At 40.2% G+C, this 23,560-nt stretch overlaps 1 protein-coding gene across 1 annotated transcript in view; it reads left to right on the top strand.

Annotated features, from left to right (window-relative positions):
• LOC122753467 overlaps nt 1-23,560 on the top strand; it is a 204,839-nt gene that overhangs the window by 36,811 nt on the left and 144,468 nt on the right. Inside the window, exons 12-15 of the mRNA XM_044000859.1 lie at nt 7,964-8,076; nt 9,325-9,460; nt 9,556-9,762; nt 19,453-19,645. Coding sequence (XP_043856794.1) covers nt 7,964-8,076; nt 9,325-9,460; nt 9,556-9,762; nt 19,453-19,645 — 649 coding nt within the window. The remainder of the gene's footprint in view (nt 1-7,963; nt 8,077-9,324; nt 9,461-9,555; nt 9,763-19,452; nt 19,646-23,560) is intronic.

Here is a 23,560-nt window from a genome sequence, read left to right on the forward strand (position 1 = left end):
CCTCCTGAATCCAGGGTCGGTGCTTTATCCACTGTGCCACCTAGTTGCCCCCATGATATAAACTCTTTAGCCAGACTTTTTTCATATTATTCTCTTTCACACACTCCATGTTCCACTCTACAAATGCATGCCATTTGTTCCCTAATCCTTTCCTGCCTCCATATATTTGCATAAACCACCTCTTGTCCCTTCTTATATCTCTCTGTTGGAATCCTTCTCTTTCTTTAATCAGTCAACAAGCATTTAATAAGCAGTTACTATGTGTCCGTAACCATGCTAGGCACCATACAAATATAAAAACTAAATAGACCTGGCCCTCAAGGAGTTTACATTCTACTGAGGGAAACAACGTGTGTGTGTGTGTGTGTGTGTGTGTGTGTACACACATATATATGTGTATGTATAATGTGTGTTTATGTATATAGATTTGTATAGATATAGTATGTATATATTCATACATATACACATGACATTTGTATATGCATATAAATATAGAGTATATATTTATTTAAACTTTTTATTGGATATGTGATTTTACAGGAATAGAGATTCCCAGAGAAGAATTTCCTCCAGCAATGCAGAACCTTGCCTTTTCAACCTGTGATTTTAGGAAGTTGCCTGAGGCACTAAAGGGTTAAATGCTTTGGTGGAAGGAAGGAAGGAAGGGAGGGAGGGAGTGAAGAAGGGAAGAAGGAAGGAAGGAGGGAGGAAGGAAGGAAGGAAGGATGGAAGGAAGGAAGGAAGGAAGGAGGGAGGAAAGAAATATTTGTTAAGTGCTTGCTATGTACCAGGCACTGTGCTAAGTATTTTACAAGTATTATCTCATTCAGTCTTTGCAATAAGCCTGAGAGGTGATAGGTGCTATTATTATACTCCTTTTACAGTTGAGGAAACTGAGAGAAACAGAGATTAAGAGACTTGCCCAGGGTCCCACAGCTACCGTGTAAGGCCAAATTTGAACTCAGGTCTTCATGACTCTAGGCCCACGACTTTATCCACTGTGCTACCTAGCTGCCTCTCTGTATCAGAGTAAAACCTTCACTCTATGTAGCTAGGACAGACACTGGAGAGGGACAATGAGCTGGGCCCAGGATTGAATAGCCGAAAGAGAACACTTACTTAGAAGAAGCTTGCACTTGGGAAAGCTGTAAAGGATACTTCTATTATCTACTCACATGTGATTTCACTGATAAGAGGAACTCCCTCTATCAAAGCAGGGCAACACCTTCCCTGTAGCTTATCCTCTTAGATATATCATCTGGTGATCTAGATTTCCTTCTCAGAATAATGTTTCTAAATGCATTTAATAAAATATGCAGAATACAAAGAACACTAATCATATTGAATATAGTTATCAAGATATTTTTAGAAACAAATGTGTGAGGACTCCAGGTTAAGAACTCCTGACCTAGACAATAAATGTTTGTTGAATTTAATTGAAAGTAGGAGATGATGGGTCTAGGGAGCAGTTACCATAGTGGAAGGTGGAAATCAGGGCAGTAGTGAGTGAGCTAGGAAAGGGTTCCTTCTCCTTTCCACGTCTCTACTGGCTGTGCCCACTGAGGGGGAAAATCAGTTAGCCATTGTTTTCTCTTTATCTCTGCTACGGCTCTCCTGCATTTGCAAAGGTAACAGTGTTGCTTGTAGCAAAAAAAGAAATAGAACTTTGGCAAAGGTGTGGGTTGTATAAAACTGCCCAAACGTTGAAAAAGTAAGAAAACCACTTCCTCTGGCCCTTCACTGACTCACAAATGTTGTTCTTGGAACTGGCCAAGGGGAAAACACAGCTCTGAATACTGGACACATAAAATATTTGAGAGTAAGAAGGCTTTAAGTAGTCGTAGGTACCCTCCAGACTCTCAGAGTCCTGAGGGGAAAATCAACATCTTCACATCTTGGAAGCCCCTCAAGCTTTGAAAGAGGAAAGAGTGTTGGGTGCTAAACCTGGGATCCTATGAGCTGAGGAGAGGGAAATGCTTAGGAGCATCTGCATAACTTCAAGTCATTTTACATTTTACCTAGACAGCAATATCTACCTTCCTATACATACTGGTTCATAGGAACTCCAGTGTTTCAATTCACTGAAGTCATTGGGTAATAGAGTGGGGCCTTCTCTGCACTCCCTGACTTCTAGAAAAACAGCCCCACACGGCCTTTGGCTTGGAGATCAAGGTCAATGCTGGTCTCAATAAGGAGTTTCAGGGATGTGAATCTTTTCACTAAGTGCTCTGCCATCCCCATAAAGTCCTGAACGAATTTTAACAACTGCATAATTTTTTTTTAACAACTGCATCCTGACACATATACCTTGGAGATGTCAGAAAACACTTCTGAGGTTGTCTGGTTAACACTGATTTAAATGGGGGCAGCTAGGTGGTGAAGTGGATAAAGCACCAGCCCTGGATTCAGGAAGACCCAAGTTCAAATCTAGCCTCAGACACTTGACACTTAACTAGCTGTGTGACCCTGGGCAAGTCACTTAACCCTCATTGCCCTGAAAAAAAAAAACCACAAAACCAAAAAAAACTCCACTGATTTAAAGGAAGAGAGCAAACATTTATGAAGCTCCTACCTGCAGGCACTGTACTAAGTGATTTACAGATGCCATCTCTTTGCCACAATGCTATCATTATCTCCATTTTACAATTGAGGAAACTGAAACAAGTAGAGGTGAAATCACTTGCCCAGGGTCATGTAGCCAGTAAGTGTCTGAGAGCCAAGATTTGAACTCAAGACTCCAGTCCCAATACTCTATCCACTGGGCCAACCTGACTACCCTAGAAGGAAAACTTTGCCTCATTAGGTAATCTAGTGAGCATCTATCAGGAGCAGCTAACTGGACCCGTATTTGCATATGAGCCACTTCTCCTTCTATCTTTGTCTGAGTAAGCTAAATAAATTGTCAGGGTTCCTTCTAATTGTCTGGTTCTCATCTGCTTTGTTAAACCAAGCAAGGAAAGCAATTATAAACTGGCTCTTAAAAAAAATAGCATGCTGGGGGGCAGCTAGGTGGCACAGTGGATAAAACATGGTCCCTGGATTCAGGAGGACCTGAGTTCAAATCCAGTTTCAGACACTTGACACTTAATAGCTGTATGACCCTGGGCAAGTCACTTAACCCTCATTGCCCCACCCCACAAAAAATAGCATGCTAAGAAATGGGGCTGGGTAAATATTCTCCAAAAAGACCCTATTTTGATGCTTGTTTGGAAGGTAAGGTCTCTGAGGTTCGGGCCAGTTTTATTTTCCTCTTTATATCAATCATACAAACTCTTGAAGTAAAGGATTGTTTGGCTGATGGATAAGTAATTTCATCCACACACATTTCTCCACCAATACAAATCATCCTGTGTGTTTTTTTGCCATGCTCCATAAAGAATCCCTCCAATGACCTCTATTATCTGTCATGCCTTGCTACAAGGCCTCAAAACTGTTTTTACATCAATTCTTGCATGCACTGTTAATATGCTGAAGCTGACTTATATACCGACCTTGTCTTTCCCTTTGGAACATCTGAATTTTTCATTCTTCCAAGATTGTTGTGTTCCTTGATTCCTAGCCAAATGACAACATGGGGAGAATATAGATATTAAAGAAATAGGCTTTTGTGGAAATAAGCATTTGGGGATTATTTAAAGAAATATCCTCAATGTGGTCCAGCCCAATCTCCTCTGCTCAGTTCTGGACCCAAACCATCACCATCTATATAGTCCAAGATTCATGGACTACAGGCTGCCCCTATAACTGAATGTCACAGTCCGGACAAAGTTCATTTTTCATCCATTTTGGGTTTTTGGGTGTCGGTGATTAGACCAATCTCTTTGATTGAGATTAATCTAATAATAATATTTTAAAACTTCACCTTACTACTAAGTATGTAGTTTCATCTCATGTAATATTCTGTGAGTGAAAATATTCTCTGCCTACTGTTCTTGGGGTGCTAAACTTTCACATTTAAAAAAATGAGTGAATACTTGCTTGGGCACTACTTCCTTGGTTCTGTTCAAAGTAGCTGCCTTGCTAAGGTGATCTGAACTAATAGTCCTTGAAGACAATCAATCTTGTAATGCTCATTTTAACATGCAGCAATTTAACATGCCAGGGAAATTTTGTCTCCAAACAAAGTGTATAGTTGGAATCTCAGCTCCCTGCTCCTCTTTCTTTCATTCTCTAGGGAATAGCTAGATGGTGCAATAGTTAAAGCTCTGGGCTTAGAGTGGGAAAGACCCAAATTCAAATTTTACTTCAGACACCTACTATGTGACTCTGGACAACTCACTTAATCTTATTTTCTCAGTTTCCTCATCAGTAAAATGGAGATAATAATAGCACTTACCTCCCAGGATTGTTATGAGGATAAAATGATATTATCATTCTAAAGTGCTTAGCATAATGTCTAGCAATTTAAGTGCTAAATAAATGATTTTTGTTGTTCAGTCATTTCCAACTCTTCATGATATCATTTCGGTTTTGGTTTTGGTTTTTTTGGCAAAGATGCTAGAGTGGTTTGCCATTTCCTTTTCCAGCTCATTTTACAGATGAGAAAACTGAGGCAAACAAAGTTAAATGACTTGCCCAGGGTCACAGCTAGTAAGTGAGGCCAGATTTGAACTCAGGAAGATGAGTCACCCTGACTCCAGGCCCAGCACTATATTCACTATGCCACCTAATTATGATGAAGACTATGACAATGATGATGATGTTGCAGACTTTATCATTGACCCTAGAAAAATATATATGTATTATATAAAGATAGATAAAATGTTATAATTCTTTTTTGGTGAGGCAATTGGGGTCAAGTGACTTGCCCAGGGTCACACAGCTAGTACATGTCAAGTGTCTAAGGCTGGATTTCAACTCAGGTCTTCCTGACTCCAGGGCCGGTGCTCTATCCACTGTGCCACCTAGGTGCCCCCTAAAATGTTATAATTCTTTTAGATTCTAGTCAATACTTCTTTTACATTATATCTTGTTCTAAGTAGTCTAAGTTTTGTCATCTTTAAAATATTTCAGTAGACATTTGATTTTTTTTCCTGTGCAATTTATTTCTATGAGCTGTGGTCCACCCTCTTTCCCCTGAGTCTGTGTCTCTCTCTTTTCTTCCATCATATCCAGTAAATGACATCTCTCCCTCACTCTTGGCATAGACTAGCTATCCAGCAGGACTTTCATGTTTTCCAGTCATTTCATGTAAATCTCTTCTATCGTAACCTGAGTTCACCATTATATTTCTACCCCCAAGTAGTTCTCTATAATTTTAGGACCCACTGAAATGGCTTCTCTGTGATGGGAGAAAGATCATGGCCAATAGCTTTCATCATGAGACCACATCAGCCATCCCTGAGACAGGAGCCCAAGGGAACCACAAGCCACTGAGCTGATGATATGCTTTGCTGATCTCTTCCCCTCTCCCCTGTTACCTACCCACTCCATGTGTTTTTTTCTTTTGGTACACCCAGAGAAACAGCATGGTATAGTGAAAAGATCATTGGACTTGGATCCAGAAGAAATCTAGGTTTGAATCCTACCTCTGACCCTGATGAGTTTTGTGTTCATGAGTCTCAGTTACCTTAACCATAAAATATGGATAATAATATCTGTTTTACTTCCTTTATAGGTCATTATGAGGGATCAAATGAGATCCTCATAAACACTTTGTAAACTTTAAAGTGCTATACAAATGTCAGCTAGGTGACATAGGAGATAGAGTACCAGACATGGAATCAGGAAGACCTGAGTTCAAATCCTGCCACGGAAACTAATAAGAACCTGAGGCAGACAGAGGTTAAGGACTTGCCCAAGTTTACATAGCTAGTAAATATCTGAGGCTGGATTTGAACTCAAATCTTCCTGGTTCCAGGCCCAGCATATGTCCTAGCTTCCTTGGACATAAGGCTTACATGTGCAAAAGACCTAGGAATTTTAGTGCACCACAAGCTCAATATGAATCAACAGTGTGACAGGGCAATAAAAAAATAGATACTGCATCCCTTAGGTTTCATTAAGAGGAGCTTTATTGGGGCAGCTAGGTGGTGCAGTGGATAGAGCACCGGCCCTAGAGTCAGGAGTATCTGGGTTCAAATCCAGCCTCAGACACTTAACACTTACTAGCTGTGTGACCCTAAGCAAGACACTTAACCCCAATTGCCCAGCAAAAACAAACAAACAAACAAACGAAAAAGAGGAGCTTTATTTCAAGGAGAAAAATAGTAGATCCAGGGTATGCTTTCCTGGTTAAACCCCCTTTGGAGTATTGCATGCAATTCTAGATGCCATATTTTAGGAAGGAAATTGACAAACTGGAACATGCCCAGAAGAGACTGACCAGTTTGGTAAGGAGACTCAAAGTCACTTCATATGAAAATCAATTGAAGGAACTATGCATATTTAATTTAGAAGACTTATAGGGGACATGATAGCTGCCTTTAATGTTTGAAGGGCTATCCTGTGGAAGAGAGACTAGCCTTACTTTGACCCCAAGGGACAGAGCTGAGAGTAGTCAGTGGTCTTGTAGAGGGAGATTATAATTCCATATGAGGAAAGGGCTCCCAACAAATAGAACTGTCTGGAAATGGAATGTACTACCTCAACAGGAAGTGAGTTCTCCATCACTCAGTGTCTTAAGGTAGAACCTGGAAGATGATTTCTTAGGATTGTTATTCCCTGGGGAAGTTGATCCATTTATCTTTGGAGCTCCCACACAGATGATGGATAACTAAGTGTGTGCTCAGTAGCCCAACTAGTTTCCAATATTTACTGGCTGGCCTTATACACCAGACTGTGTATCAGCTTCACACCCCATCCACCCTGGCCACATAACTATTATCTGTCTTCCAACACTGACCTGATTCTCACCACTTGGATCAGCATCCTCCATACCAAACCTGCTCCTCTAGAATCCAGGCTCCATTCTCTAGGAAAATTAATCCATTCATCTGTGGAGTAGTGCCATGGAGGGAACATGGATTCACCAAAAAAAAAAAAAAAAAAAGGAAAAAATAGCTAACAACATATCTACTAAGGCAAATACTATATGCAGTAGTCAACACCCTTAAGGCCCCCACTTCTGCAAAGAAGGGAAAGAGCTTAATTCTTATCCCTTCTGAACTGCTCCCAATCAACCCTGGGAGATGGGATAGACGGATCAGATATCCTCCCCATTTTATATAACATCGGGGGCAAGTTTTGTCAAACAACTTTCTAACAGTCAGTTTTGATTTACTGTTCTTTCTGTTCACATTATTGTCGACATTGCATATGTTGTTTTCCTGGCTTTGTGCTTCATTCATTTTTCATCAATTCAAGTCTTTCTGTGCTTTATTTTTTTTTATTTTTTTTAGTGAGGCAATTGGGGTTAAGTGACTTGCCCAGGGTCACACAGCTAGTAAGTGTTAAGTGTCTGAGGCCGGATTTGAACTCAGGTACTCCTGACTCCAGGGCCGGTGCTCTATCCACTGCGCCATCTAGCTGCCCCTGTGCTTTATTTTCAAGTTAAGGATAGAGACAGAGGAGAGAGAGAGAGAAAGAGAAAGAGAGAGGGAGACACGTACGTACGCATATACATAGGTAGGTAGAGCATGTATTAAATGCTTACCATGTGCCAAGCACCATGCTTGAGATACAAATACAAGCAAACATGATAGTCCCTGCCTTAAAGGAGCTCACATTCTAACTGGAAGGGCAGTACATAAAAGGAAACTGAAATGTTAGGAAGGAGGAACCTTTAGGGCAGCAAGGCATCGTTCTCAGAGGCCCAGTTCCTAGGAAGATGGAGGCTAATGTTGACCTATCAGAGCTGAAGGACCTAGGAGCAGAGTCCAGGTTACAGGTGGGAAGGAGATGGGGGTGATAGTCTAAGTAGAAACAACATGGAGAAAAACCTAATCACTTCATAGACAGTATTATAGTCACATAATTCCAATTAAGCTTTTTTTCTTTCCTCTTATTCCTCCTATCCCCTCAGGGAGAAAATGCTGAGGAGGAAGATCTTTCCATGGAAGGCAGTGACAGTGATGGACCCCAAATCAGTCTCAGCCAGTATGCTGGGGGATCTTTGAGGAAGAAGAAACAAACAGGGTACAGGGTAAAATTAGATCATCTCGTGCATGATTCAAAGTCCTTTTTGGAAACACACAATGCTGATTAATAGCTGGCTTTTGTGTTAATTCAAAATATTTGATGCAGGGGAAAAAACCCCAAATCCATTGAAGGAAAGATGGAAGCAGTCAGTAAGTAGAGTTTGTGACCTTAATAAATATGATTCTTGGGGGCAGCTAGGTGGAGCAGTGGATAAAGCACCGGCCCTGGATTCAGGAGTACCTGAGTTCAAATCCGGCCTCAGACACTTGACACTTACTAGCTGTGTGACCCTGGGCAAGTCACTTAACCCCCATTGCCCCGCAAAAAAAAAAAAAAAAAAACCAAAAATAAATAAATAAATAAATATGATTCTTAGGAGAAATTTCTGTTAGCACTGTTGTTATTCTTCACACACACACACACACACACACACACACACACACACACACACACCAGTGAAATTTCCAAGAGAAGTAATTTACAAAAACCCTTTGATTAAAGACAAATCTGTGTGGTACAGGGGACAAGTTCTAGGCTTGAAGTTGTGAGCCCTGGGTCTCAACCCCACTTACTAGATGAAGCTCCATATCTCTGAGCCTGAGTTTCTCCATTTAAAAAATGAGAATGATAATAGTTGTAGTGTTTACCTGCCTCACAGAGTTGTTAGTCAACAAGCATTTATTAAACACTTAGCTTGGTGCCTGGCACATAGTAGGGGCTTAATGAATGATTATTGATTACTGATTAAGCACCTACTATGTGCCAGGCACTGTGCTAAATGCTGAAGATGCAAAGAAAGGCAAAAACAACCACTGCCCTCAAGGTGCTTATATTCTAATAGAAGAAACAACATGTAGAATAGAGGAAATATATACAGACTAGATGGAAGGTAATACCAGAAAAAGAAGCACTACCAGCTAGGGAGAAGTAGGAAAAGCCTTCTTTTTCTAGCATCATAGATTTCTTTGTTTTTGTTTGGAGGCCATTGGGGTTAAGTGATTTACTGAATTTGAACTCAGGTCCTCCTGACTCCAGGGTGGGTGCTTTATCCATTGTGCCATTTAGCTGCCCCTCCCTTTCCCCCATTTCATAAATTTAGAACTAGGAGGGAGCTTGAATCAAATAACACATGAAAGATGTTTTACAAACTTCAAATACTATATAAATCTTATTAATTTAGTGTCAATGAAATTTCCAAGTCACTTTGAGGAAAAACCAATATTCCATTGCTTTTGCCTTTAAAAGGTACAGTTACCTTGGGACCCTACAACTGCTAGGATTGGGTGAAGCTGATGAGACTGGTGATAAAAACCCCATCATGATGAGAGGAGCCTATCTGTCCTTCCTCTATCTCCGACACTTGAGAATCAGAGAACTCCAGGTATGTCTAAGAGACTTGGTAGGTCCAAAGTCATACAATTAGTCCATGGTATAGCTTCTTAAACCCCCCCACCTCCTGTTCTGTTTTTGTTTCAGCATACCTGCTTAGGAATTCTGAATTATTTCAGATCTGTCGAGCGAACCTTAACAATCCACACCTCCGGCCTTACATCAAATACAGGGAATCTAGTCTATAGTGGTGAAGATGCCTCTTGGGTAAATACTGCAAAAGGAGCAGGTTGTGGTGCTGTTCAGGGCCTGGGATCTCACCACTATGTGCATTATACACCAGCAGACTACAAGGTGAGATGTTTTATAACTATTCCTTTTAAAACACAGTATTATGAGCATTCTTTGGTTAGAGAGGCAACTTGGCACAGTGTTTAGAGAGCAGACCTCAAAGCCAGAAAGACCTGGGTTCAAATCCTGCCTCTGACACATACTAGCTATGTGACCATGGGCAAGTTATTTGATCTCTCAGCACTCCAGGCAACTTTCTAACATAGGGGTTCTGAGCCTTTTCTGTGTCATAAATCTCTCCGGCAGTCCAGTGAGGCTTATGGGCCCTTTCTAAGAATTATATTTTTAAATGCATAAAGAAAATACATTGAGTTACAAAGGAAATTGATGATATTGAAATAACAGTTATCAAAACATTTTTAAAAAACAAATTAATGAACCCCAGATTAAGAACTCTTTTTTTTTGGAGACAATGAGTTGCAGAGCAAATGCTGATTTGCATTAGTAGAAGCTTTGGGAAATTCCTTTTACCAGTGAAATAAGAGATCCACTTCAAAGTATACACACATACACACCCACACACACATTCTCACTCTCTTAATACAACATATTAGGGCTGAAAATGATCACAGAGATCATCTAGTATAACACCCTCTTTTTTTTACAAATAATTATAATAATAATAGCTAGCATTTAAGTATCATTTTAAGGTTTGCAAAGCACTTTACAAACATTACCTCGTTTCAGCCTCACAACCACCCTGGGAGGCAGATGCTATTATGATCCTATTTTACAGATGAGAAAACTGAGGCAGCTAGAAGTTAAGTGACTTTGCCTGGGACACACAGATGGTGTCAGAAGCAGAATTTTAATTCGGGTATCCCTGACTCCAAGTCCAGAACTCTGTCCACTGAAGAGTTTGAGGCCTGGTAAAGTGGGCAAATGGTCAAGATCACACAGCTAATGAACAAAAGAACAGGGATTCAAACCCATGTCCCCTAACTCTGAATCTAATACCCTTTCCACTCTACTCTTTTATGGAAAGTTCTCACTCCTGGGACCCCAAGTAAGGTTTTGACAACAAGAAAAAATCTACATGTACAAAAATGTTCATAATATCATTATCTGGGATAATAAAACACGGGGTCAGCAATTGGGGTGATGGCAAAATGGTGCAGGAGGAAGATTAGAATCAAAGGACCTGGGTTCAGCTTCAAGCCTGTCACTCCTTGTGTGATCCTGAACAAGCCACAACCTCTCTGGGCTTCTTCTGAGGTGCCTCTCGGTTCTAGAACTCTAGAACCTTCTGACCTTCCTTTCCACTGGTTCCTCCTTCTGAAATGGGGGCCTGTTTCTGCAAGTCGGACTCCCACACACCACATGAACAAGATGTATCCCAGCATCTACAGCTCAGTTGCTCCCATGAAGCTTATTTCCCCTTGACTTAAATTTTGTGCTAATGACCCACTTCTGACCTTCCTTCAGAGGGTTTTGTGGTCTTCAGAGTTGTTCCTCCAATATTGTGTTTGGAGAAGTAAGAGGAAGGCTGCAAGCAGAAGTGCTCGCCGGCCTTAGAAAATAACCCGATGTCCCAGGAATGAAGATGGAAGGCCACAAATCCACTCGTGCCAAGAGAAATGTTTGCTGGCTTTACTCACCAGTGCAGAGCTGGGACCACAGTCTTGATTTAGACTTTGTATCCTTGAGATCCCGTCTGAATTGTTAGAACGGATCCGAAGCCATTTTCTTGGTTCGTAGTTTCACAGTCAAGTAAAAAAGAAATGACTGAGCATTTAGTGAATCATGTGCCAGATACTATGTCTGGGCCACAGGAGCATAGATTTGGAGCTGGAAGATACCATAGAATGGGCAAGTCATTAAGCATTTATTAAGCACTTCCTGTGTTGCAGGCAATGTGCTGAGTGCCAGAAATGCAAATGCAAACAGAAAAGACAGTCACTATGCTCAGGGTGCTTATTCCCCCCCCCCCCCATGACTTTTCTTTATTAAACTCCTAGGGAATTTCTATGCTGTTATCATTACCATGTACATCTGTATTCTAAACATGATATCTAAGGTGGCAGCTAGGTGATACAGTGGAGAGAGCTCTGGGTGTGGAGTATTTGTTGTTCAGTCAATCATGTCCAACTCTTAGTGACCCCATGGACAATGGCACACCAAGCCCTTTTATCTTCTACTATCTCACAAAGTCTGTCCAAGCTCATGTTTGTTGCTTCCATGACACCATCTATCCATTTCATCCTCTGCCATCCCCTTCTCCTTTTTACCAAAATCTTTTCCACATCAGGGTCTTTTCTAATGAGTTCTGTTTAATCATTATGTGGCCAAAGTATTTAAGCTCCAGCTTCAGCATTTGCCATTTCAATGATTAGTCTAAATTAATTTTTTAAAGTGTTGACTGATTTGATCTCTTTCCTATCTAAGGAACTCTCAAAAGTCTCCAGCACCACAATTTGTAAACATCAGTTCTGTGGTGTTCAGCTTTCCTTTTAGTTCAACTCTCATGGACATACATTACTACCGGAAAAACCATAGCTTAGATAGTATGGATGTTTGTCAGCCAGATGATGTCTCTGCTTTTTAATAGGCTGTCTACATTTGCCATAGCTTTCCTTCCAAGGAACAAGGGTCTTTTAATTTCATGGGCATAGTTGTCTGCAGTGATCTTTGAGCCCAAGAATATAAAATATGACACTGCTTACATTTCTTCTCTCTCTATTTTCCAGGAAGTAATGGGAGGGTTTTTTTAACGTTAAGCTTCAAGCCAGCTTTTGCACTTTCCTCTTTCACTCTCATAAAGAAGCTTCTTAATTCTTCTTCACTTTTTGCCATTAGAGTGGTATCATCTGCATATGTACGGTTGTTGATATTTCTCCTGGCAACTTTAATTTCAGCTTTTGATTCATCCAACCTGGCAATTTTTATGATGTACTCTGTATATAAGTTAAATAAGGTAACAATATGTAGCCTTAAACTAGTCAATTCTTCTATGTTTGATTCTAGCTATTGCTTCTTGCCCTGCATACAGGTTCCTCAGGAGACAAAATGATCCAGTACTAACATCTTGTTGAGAACTTGTCACATATTGTTGTAATCCACACAATCAAATGCTTTAGTGTAGTCATTGAAGCAGAAGTAATGTTTTTTATGGATTTCCTATGCTTTCTCCATAATCCAGTGAATGTTGGCAATTTGGTCTCTAGTTCTTCTGCTTCTTTGAAAACCAGCCTGTACTTCTGGTAATTACCAGTTCACATATTGCTGAAGCCTAGCTTGTAGAATCTTTTTTTAAAAAAATTTTAATAGTATTTTATTTTTCCAGTTACATGTAAAGATTCATTTTTATAAGATTTTGAGTTCCAAATTTTTCTTCTTCTCTCCCTTCCCTCCCTCCTCCCCAAGACAACAAGCAATCTGCAATCTGATATAGGTTATATATGTACAATCACATTAAACATATTTCCACATTAGTCATGTTGTAAAAGAAAAATTAGAACAAAAGGGGAAAATCTCAAAAAAGAAAAAAACCACAAAAAGTAAAAATAATGTGGTTTAATCTTCATTCAGATCCCATAGTTCTTTTTCTAGATGTGGAGAATATTTTCCATCATGAGTTCTTTGGAATTGTCTTGGATCATTGTATTGCTGAGAAGTAGCTTGTAGAATTTTAAGTAAAACCTTGCTGGCATATGAATGAGTATAATTATTCGGTAATTTGGTGCTTACTTTTTAGTGGAAGTAAGACAATACAAGAAGCAGTTAGGTTGCTCAGTGGCTGAAGTACTGGGCCTGGACTCAGGAGCACCTGAGTTCAAATCTGGCTTCAGACACTCACTAGCTGTGTGACCCTGGGTAAGTCACTTAACAACCTGTTTGCCTTAATGCACTAGAGAAGGAAATGGAAAACTACTCTAGTATCTTTGTCAAGAAGATGGACAATATGGTTCATAGGGTCACAAAGAGTTGCACACAACTGAACAACAACAAGAAGACAGTACATAAAAGCGAGCCAAAAAGGAGAGGAAGGTACCTGGGGCAGGAATTGGGGGGTGGAGTGGTGGTAGAGAAAGTCCATAAAGTGAGATGTTGAGCCTGGAAAGAAAGGAAGGAAAGAAACAAGCATTTATTAATCATCTACTACATTCCAGTCATTGTGCTAAGCACTTTACAAATTTGATCTTCACTGTAACCCTAGTAGGTGCTATCATTATTCCCATTTTATAGATGAGGAAACTGAGGCAAGCAGAGATTAGGTGACTTGTCCAGAGTCACACAGCTAGTATCTGATGCTGGATTTGAAGTCAGGTCTTTCTGACTCCAAGCCTAAGGCTCTATCCACTGAACCCCTTAGTTGCCTTTAGGGGAGAGGAATGAAGTCATGGCTGTTCAGAGTGGTTTCCTTAGAATGGAGTTCCAGGATTCAGTCAGTCAGAGGAAAGGACCCTGCAGGGGGTAGAGATGAGGAAATTGAGGCCTAGAGAAGTTAATATGATCTTCCTAAGGTCACACAGCTAGTATGTGGCAGAGTAAGAATTTGAACTCTCGGGTCCACTTCTGTTCTGTTCTGTTCTGTTCTCGTCTTTTTTTTTTTTTTTTTTTTTTTTTTTTTGGTGGGTCAGTGAGGGTTAAGTGGCTTGCCCAGGGTCACACAGCTAGTGTCAGGTGTCTGAGGTCGGATTTGAACTCAGGTCCTCCGAAATCTAGGGCCAGTGCTTTATCCACTGTCCACTTCTCTTTTCATTGCATGGTGGTTCCTCTGCTTCTCCAACTTCAGAATCATAGCACCACTGGTTTGTTGAGCCTAAAAAGAATTTGGAGATGAAGAGGAGGGGGAGGAGAAAGACAGAGAAGAACAGAAGGAGCAGCATAGGGACAATTTCATAGCATTTTAAGATTTGCAAAGCAGTTTCCATACATTCTCATTTGAGCCTCACAACCACTCATGGAGGCAGACACTGTAGATGTTGTTGTCCCTGTTTTATATAGTCCAGGTATTCCTGACTCCAGGGCCCTTTCCTCTGCATCACGACCCCATTCATGCAAAATTATGCTTGGCAAAACGCAGCCTACCTTAAGAACACTGTGAAAGATTTGTTGAATGAATGAATAAATAGAACGAATGAATCATTCAGTCCTTTGGACAAAATCAGGCACATTTTAGTTTTTCAGAAGTAAAGTGCCATGGGAATCAAAGGTGCCTTTCACCCCAATTCTCCTTCTCCAGCACTGCCAAGCACAACACGATCACTACTATTTTTGAAGTGGCCAAGCATTAATAAGTCTTTCAAAGTTATATGTGTGGCTCCGTTAAGACCTTGGCATACCTTATTTTCAGTATTGTTCCAGAGCAAATTTTGGTGAAAACAGCCCCCAGAAACTTCTGGCATGGTTTCAATTAAATAGAGAAAAACAAAAGCTAATTCACAGGGTCCCTTGAATTGAGGGCTCTTGCCCAAAGGCTCCAATAAGATATGTTTGCTGAGCAAGGGGAGTCCAACGACGTCTGCCTTCGATTGTGAACAGTGGGCATGGTTTAGAAATAGACAAGGAGTAAAACCTCAAGCAGGGGCTCTTAACCTTGAGGGTCCACACATTTGGAAAGGGAAAAAAAACCCTGTATTTTTATTTTCACTAACCTTTAACTGAAATTTAGCATTTCTTTCAATTTAGTATTTAAAACAATGACAATCCAGTATTCTGAAAAGGGGTCCATGGGCTTCACCAGACTGCCAAAGGTTCCATGATACAAAAAAGGTTAAGGAAATTTCTAGAGGAAATGTGGCATAAGGGATAGAGCGCTGGCTTTGGAGTCAGGAAGACTTAGGTTCAAGCCCTGCTTCTGATCCATATTAGTTGGGTGACTCTGGGCAAATGACTAAACTTCTGTGCCTCAGTCTCCTCATCTGTGAAGTGAGAGGGGTGGCCTCAGTGGCCTCTACAACCCCTTCCAGTTTTAAATCTATGACTGTCATCATTTAGAATCTGTTTTATTTATTTTAACTATGTATTAGTTTTAAATTTTATTCTATTAGTTTTAGTCATTTTAAATTTTGATGGATTCCTCTTGTTTTTTCATGATCATTTATAATTATCAGAGAGACAAGAGGAAGAAAATAGGATTTGGGCTTAGTGAGGCCTTGGGTTTGAATCCCAGCTCTGCTACTTACAACCTGTATGATCTTGACACTTAACTTTTCTGGGTCTCAGTTTCCTTACTTGATTATAAATATAAATATAATATATATATATGTGTATCTATATCTATCTATCCATCCGTCCATCCGTCCATCTATCTATCTATCTATCTATCTATCTATCTATCTATCTATCTATCTATCTATCTATCTATCTATCTATCCATACTTGATGATCTGTACATGCTATCTCTCCTGACTAGGTTATAAGCTCCTTGAGGATATATTGTTATTTCATTGTATCACTAGCACCTAGCACAGTCCCTGACATGAAATAATATTAACAATAACAAAAGCATTTATATGGCACGTTCAGGTTGGCAAAGCACTGTAATTTGTAATTTCATTGGATCTTTACAACAACTCTATGAGATAGCTGTTGTTATTTTTCTGTTTTACAAATGAGGAAGCTGAGACTAAGAAAGCTTGAGGGACTTTCTTGGGGTCACAAAGCTAATGGGTGACTAAGGGCAAGATTTTTTTGGGGGGGGTGAGGCAATTGGGGTTAAGTGACTTGCCCAGGGTCACACAGCTAGTAAGTGTCAAGTGTCTGAGATCGGATTTGGACTCAGGTTCTCCTGAATCCAGGGCCGGTGCTCTATCCACCTGCACCACCTAGCTGCCCCTAAGTGCAAGATTTTAACTAATGGTCTTTTTTACTCTAAGTCCCAAACTCTATATGTTGTGCCACCTCCATGAATTACAAGCATTTAAGAAATGCTTGTTGATAGATAGGTTAATTCCAGATCTAAATTCTAAGCTCCACTGGGGAAATATTTCTTCTTAAAATAGCCACCATTGTCAGAACACAGTAATTTGTTAGCAGTCATATAGGTTAATGACTATTCTGAGAAAGATATAGGGAGACCATGGAGATGGAGTAGAAGAGAATGATGCTGTAGTACTTGACAAATTCAATCATTGCTATTTTATTGCTACATATAATAGAATAGCCCAACTTTGACACATTATAGGATCATAGATTCAGAATAAGAAAGGATTTTTGTCGTTGAGTCATTTCAGTCATGTCTGACTCTTCATGACCCCATTTGGAGTTTTCTTGGCAAGGTTCCTGGATTAGTTTGCCATCTCCTTCTCCAGTTCATTTTACAGATGAGGAAAGTGACGCAAACAGGATTAAGTGACTTGCTTAGGGTCACATAACTAGTAAGTGTCTGAGACTGGATTTCAACCTTAAGCCTGGCACTCACTGCTTCCAACATACCACTTGAATATTATTAAGTCACTTAACTTTTCAGGGACTTTACTAATGTGTAAAATAAGTGTGTTGAACTAGATAATCTCTCAAGTTCCTCCCAGTTCTACATCCTGTGACAAATCCTGAATAGATGAGCTAGTTTATCTTCATTTCTTTGGCAAGAGCACAAGACCATACCAGACAGAAAAGAATCCATTTTGTTTTTGTTGTGGTTTTTTTAAAGACTTCTAGACAAGTTTCCACAGCCCCACACCATGTAATTCTCCTAACATAAATCAATCAGCAAGCCCATTCACATCCAAAAAATAATGATTGCTTAAAATTTCAGATGTAATGGGATTCCATCCAAACAATATACTGCTTCACTTAGCTAAGCTTTCCATGTAGTAAGAATTATTGCACGAGAAACTGTAGATTATGAGACATTGGACAAAAATAATGTTTATGTTTTTCTTTAAATCATGGCACTAAACTCTAGCAAAAACGAGACCAGATGTCTATGGAGAGCAAAGTAAATTTGTGTAGTACATAATGCTATATATTATGTAATGTAATGCATTGTGTAAAGATAGATTTCATCAGATCCTAGGATTTAGAGCTGGAAGGGATCTTAGAAATGTGTTAAATTTGGTCCAAATGAACGCTCCTCAAGCTCTAAGTCCTGTTCTGACAGTCTCATAAGACAGGTAATGAAATGGAGGCTCAGAGAGTTTAATCAGTTTGCACCAGACACACAGGTAGAACTGCAACCTTGAATCCAAGTCCTCTTATTCCAAATTTAGTTTTCTTTTTATTGCACTAAAAAATGCAAGAACCTAAAATGCAGGTAAAATATATATGTAGCAAACACACACACATACACATACATACATAGATACATATACATACACACATAAACACACACACACACACACACATATATATGTTTGGTACATATATATTTTACCTGCATTTTAGGTTTTTATGTAGTAGTTGTTATGGGTTTGCAACTATCCCAAACCCATAAAAAGTACTACAGAAAGAGCCTATGGTCTTACAGGCAGCTAGATGGCACAGTAGATAGTGTGTTGGGCCTAGAGTCAGTAAGACTCATCTTTGTAAGTTCAAATCTGGCTTCAGACACTAGCTGGGTGACCCTGGGCAAGTCACTTAACCCTATTTGCCCCAGTTTCTCCATCTGTAAAATGAGCTGGAGAAGGAAATGGCAAACCATTCCACTATCTTTGCCAAGAAAACCCCAAATGGGGTCACAAAAGAGTCAGACAGGACTGAAATGACTAAACAACAACAACATGGTCAGTATATAATTGTATTTATCTTCCCACCCATTCCAGAACTAGAGTACTGTACAAGGAGATCTGGAATTCAGGTCAACAAGCATTTGTGCTATGTGCTGGAGAGGCAAAGGAGGGCAAACCCAAAAAACTAGACCCTACTCTTAAGAAGCTCAGTCTAATGGGGGAGATGGCAGGCAAACAATGATGAACAAACAAGACATAGAGATGATCAACAAAGGCACTGGCGCCGCTACCAAGAATCAAAAGAAACTGACAAAAAGAGAAATGATAATCCTTTTGAAATGATGACCTTTAGTCAAAATGATCCTCAGCGCTCAAACAAAAATACAGATATGTTCAGGGTATTATATTTCCTGAGGCAGAAAAAAAAGCGTTCTAGTGCATTTCAGGACAATGTTTCAATAAAAGTTGAAAATAAAATAATTTTCTTGGTTAACTAGAATATTAATTTCAACACTCCCACTCCTAAGCGCTCACAAGATCTTAGTTTTTGAGCTGGAAGAGACCTGTAAGTCATCTATTCCAACCCTCTCATTTTTTAGATTAGGAAATTAGACCCAGAGAGAAAAAGTGATTTATACAAATCACACAACCGGGATTAAAACTCGAGTCCATGGGGGCAGCTAGGTGGCGCAGTGGATAGAGCACCGGCCCTGGAGTAAGGAGTACCTGGGTTCAAATCCGGCCTCAGACACTTAACACTTACTAGCTGTGTGACCCTGGCCAAGTCACTTAACCCCAATTGCCTCACTAAAAAACCCAAAAAAAACAAAAACAAAAACAACTTGAGTCCTCTGACTCCAAATCCAGCACTCTTTGCACTATACAAAAATGCCTCCCTCGTTTATATTAAGATCTCCCCATTTCTTACACATGATACTTTTGGGGTCTGACAATACATCCCGACATATCAACTGAACACAAAGTCCTGGAATTAGGTCCACCGGGGGGCACCCTGGTCCTAGCTTGAAATAGATGGCTGTCCTTTTGCTGATGACTTCAAGGGTTGGCTGTCCCTCAGGTCCAGAGCACGCAATTCATGGAATTCTCAGACGTGGAGAATCAGGATGACTTCTACACTGTGGGAGATGGATACATCCATGTCCAGGACCAGCAGGGGGCTTACGTGATGTACGACTGTGCCTTACAAGATCTGGAGGAACTCGAGAGCCAGCTGCTTCTCCTAGTGAGCCATTACATTGAGAGAGAGAAAAGTAAGATGTTTGCTCAAAAGCAACACCTACCATTTTCCCTAAAGAGAAGGATGTTGCATCTCTTCCCTCTGGTGCAATCCCTTCAGAGGTTAAATAATAGGGAGAGAAGGGGGAGGAGGAGGAGGAGGAGGAGAGGTGGGGTGCTGTTTCCAACTTATTAAGTTACTATGTGCCCCCAAGCAATGCTTTTAGAATATGTTATAGAAAAGATGCGAATCTACATTGGGAATTCCTATACCAATGAAACCATGGTTCCAGCCCAAAATAAATATTTAAGGCAAAGCGCTAAGTGTTGGGATGCAAGTGAGAAACAAAAAACAGTCTGCTTACATTCTACTGGGGGTAATACAACACGTAAACAGGTTAGTAACTATAGAAACTCTAGGTGTCCTTACAGGGCTCCCAATGGCCCATCTTCCCATTAAATTACACATGTGGACTTAAAATGTGCAAGCATAGAAGCCACACCCTTTATATACATGACAATTTGGAGATGTGCAAGAGAACTCTGTGGTGACGAGACCTGGTGATCAGAAAAGGCTCCCTTCCGGAAGGTGGCACATGGAGCTAGAGATGCTCAGAGAGCAGGGGTGAGGAGAGAGTGCATTCTAGACATGGGGGAAGTCGACATGAAGGCAAGGAGGTGAGGGAGGACGGGAAGGGAAGAGAACACACATTTATTAAGTGCCTAATATGTGCCAGGCACTATACTAAGTGCTTTGTAGCAATACTACCTCATTTGGTAATGAGGGGGGTAGAATATTGAGTTTGCAGTAGGCCATTTGGGGTAGGTTATAGAATACACGAGGAGGAATAATATGAAATTAGTCTAGAAAGGTAGATGAAGGATACCTTGCAATGGGATAAATTTGAGACTGGAGAGTTTGCATTTTATCTTAGAAGCAATAATGAGCCACTGAAGGTTTTTGAGCAGTGACATAGATCGATCAGTTGGTTCAAAATATTAATTTGGCAGCTTTGGGAGCATGAGTTGGAGAGAGGGGTAACTAGAAGCAGGGAGGTCATAGCAATAGTTCTGGTGAAAGATGATGAATGAGGGCTTAAAACAGAGCAATGACTATGTGCCTGATGGGAAAAGACATATGAGCAATGTTATGGATGTAGAATTAAAAATACTTAGCACCTAATTAGATATGGGAGAAAAAGATTTAAATTTAAGGCTGACCCCAAGATTATGAAGCTGAGGGACTGGAAGGATCCTGGTAGACTCAATAGAAATCCAGGGGATTTTTAAAGGAATGGGTTTGGGGGAAAAGATAGTGACTTTCCTTTTGGACATGTTATGTTTGAGATGCCTACTGGAATACAGAGATGTCTGATATTCAGTTTATAATGAAGAACTGGAACCCAGAACACAGACAAAGCCAAGATACATAAACGTGGGAGTCATCAGCATAGAGGTCATAATTGGTCCTATAGGAATTGAGAAAGAATACAAAGAGAGAAGGGAAGAGACTGTGAGTGCTCACAACTAGAATGAGTCTGTCAATTAATTAGTAAAAAATATTTTTGGATCATTCTCTGAATATGGAAGTTGCTATATTAATGAATAGAGAAGACTGGGTGGGGAAGAAAGAGGAAGATAGGGGAAGCAGGTGGAAGGGAGCGAGCTAAACTCTATCCAAATGGGGCCAAAAACATGAGATTGAAGAGGAAGTGGACTCAGGGATCCCCAGAAGGTAAAAATATTTGAAGGAGAAAAAAATTTTCTGTTTAGAAGGGGAAACAATCTCTCACACAACAGCATCCATGTTCCTAATTGGAAAGAACTTAATGCCACATATTATAACAGCTAAAGAGAAAGTAGGTACCAGGTAAGTAAGTGGGTACAAGGTCTGTTTTTATTTTCTTTTGGTTTTGGAGGGCAATGGGGGTTAAGTGACTTGCCCAGGGTCACACAGCTAGTAAGTGTTAAGTGTCTGAGGCCAGATTTGAACTCAGGTCCTCCTGAATCCAGGGCCAGTGCTTTATCCACTGAGCAACCTAGCTGCCCCTAACTGTTGATTTTTTAAATGAAGGTTTGCTTAGAGAATTTTAAGCTAGAAAGGAGCTTAACAGTCATCTCCCCAGTCCTCAAATTCTAGAAATGAGGAAACTGAAGCCAAATGGAATTCTTCCTGTTAGAAAATTCTTCCCAAAGAAAATTTCCTTGCCACAAGTGCTCATTTTTGTCGACATAACTACAATATGTGACTCTATTGATCACCTCTGGCTGAATACTCCTCTCTGGGTTTTTGCGACACTGCTCCCTCTCATTCTTCTTATCTACTCTTTATTAGTTTCTACTACTAACTAACTAACTACTCTTTATTAGTTTCCTTGGTTGGTTGTTAATCTATGTCATGTCCATAACTGAGTCTCCCCTTGGGCTCGGTCCTGGGCCCTCTTTTCTTCACCCTCTGTACTCTCACCTGGTATTCTCACCAACTCCCATAGGTTCAATGACCATCTCTAAATGATTCCCAGCTCTATATGTAGCTCTTTATTCATTCTCCCAGCTCCTACTCATACTTCAGCTGCACAGACAGGTAGGGTCCCTAGAGGGAAATGACTACTTCTTCTCTCATGGTTCTAGGGGTAATCCTGAAGATTTGTGGTTAATAACATAGTTCAGCCCCCATCTGGTAAATTCCCCCAGTATCACTTAAACAATTGATCCTTCTCCAATATTAATCAACCAGTTAATATCCGTTAACTTTTACAAAAAGGATATTTACTGAAATTAGAAGTAGCTAGGTGGTGCAGTAGACAGTATTCTGGGCTTGGAGTCAGGAAGACTCATCTTCTCGTTCAAATCTGGCCTCAGATGCTTACTAGCTATGTGACTCTGGGCAAGTCACTTAACCTTGTTTGCCTCAATTTCCTCATCTATAAAAAGGAAATAACAAATCACTCCAGTATATCTGTCAAGAAAACTCCAAATGGGGTCACAAAGAGTTAGTCACTACTGAAACAACTGAACAACAAATTTAGTGAAAACTCATAATAAAGACAGAAGTTACTAAAACATCCCCTCAAAATGAGGACACACTTTCTACTCTTCACAAACTCAGACCCTAGTGGGGAATGGGTTCAAACATGAAGAAAACAAAACTATAAGGAACACCCAAGGATACCTCCTAGCTCCAAAAGCTCTTTTTGCTTTGAGGAATCCCCACTGTGTTTGCACTGGGTAAGGTATAATTAATGAATGGGTTGCCCTTTTGCTTAGCTGTCTTAGCTGCCAGATTGATTAACTGCTGGTCTAGTGTAAGCAGATCACTGCTCAGTGATACACTATCTCAACAGGGTATTGCTGATGCCAACTCTGGATGTTGGTAGGACCTTGGATTGCCTTGATGGATCTCTGGTCTAGTGTTCAGCTGAGTAATCCCATTTCAGGCTCCCAATTGATCTATGATTATAGAACACAAAAGAAGCAAAAGAAACAGGCACCATGCATTCATGGACACATGGTGGCTTGGTGGGAGATAAAGCAGTCTGCCCCTTCTCCACCTGGTAGTGTACAACAATAAATATCTACTTGTTGACTTGACTTGGAACAGCTCTTCAAAGCCCACACCACACTTTATTCAGAATGAAACTGAAAACTTTAATCTATCTTTGGCAGTAATCTTTGAAATCTGAATTTCAAATTTCAAAATTAGAAGGGAATGTTTTGGATCATATAATTCAGTTGTTTGGTTAGAGATGGGGGTTGGGGGTGATCAGCAACTATTATACCTTTTTTTTTTGGACTGAATTGTGATTTTATTGGTATAAAGAATTCCCAGTGAGAAAACTCCCTCTACCTATACAGATCAGTATTTTCTTTTTACCTTCTCATCTTTAAAAGCTGCTTGGGGGCAGCTAGGTGGCACAGTGGATAAAGCACAAGCACTGGATTCAGGAGGA

The sequence above is a fragment of the Dromiciops gliroides genome, chromosome 4 (genome assembly GCF_019393635.1).
Source record: "Dromiciops gliroides isolate mDroGli1 chromosome 4, mDroGli1.pri, whole genome shotgun sequence".
Taxonomy (NCBI): domain Eukaryota; kingdom Metazoa; phylum Chordata; class Mammalia; order Microbiotheria; family Microbiotheriidae; genus Dromiciops; species Dromiciops gliroides.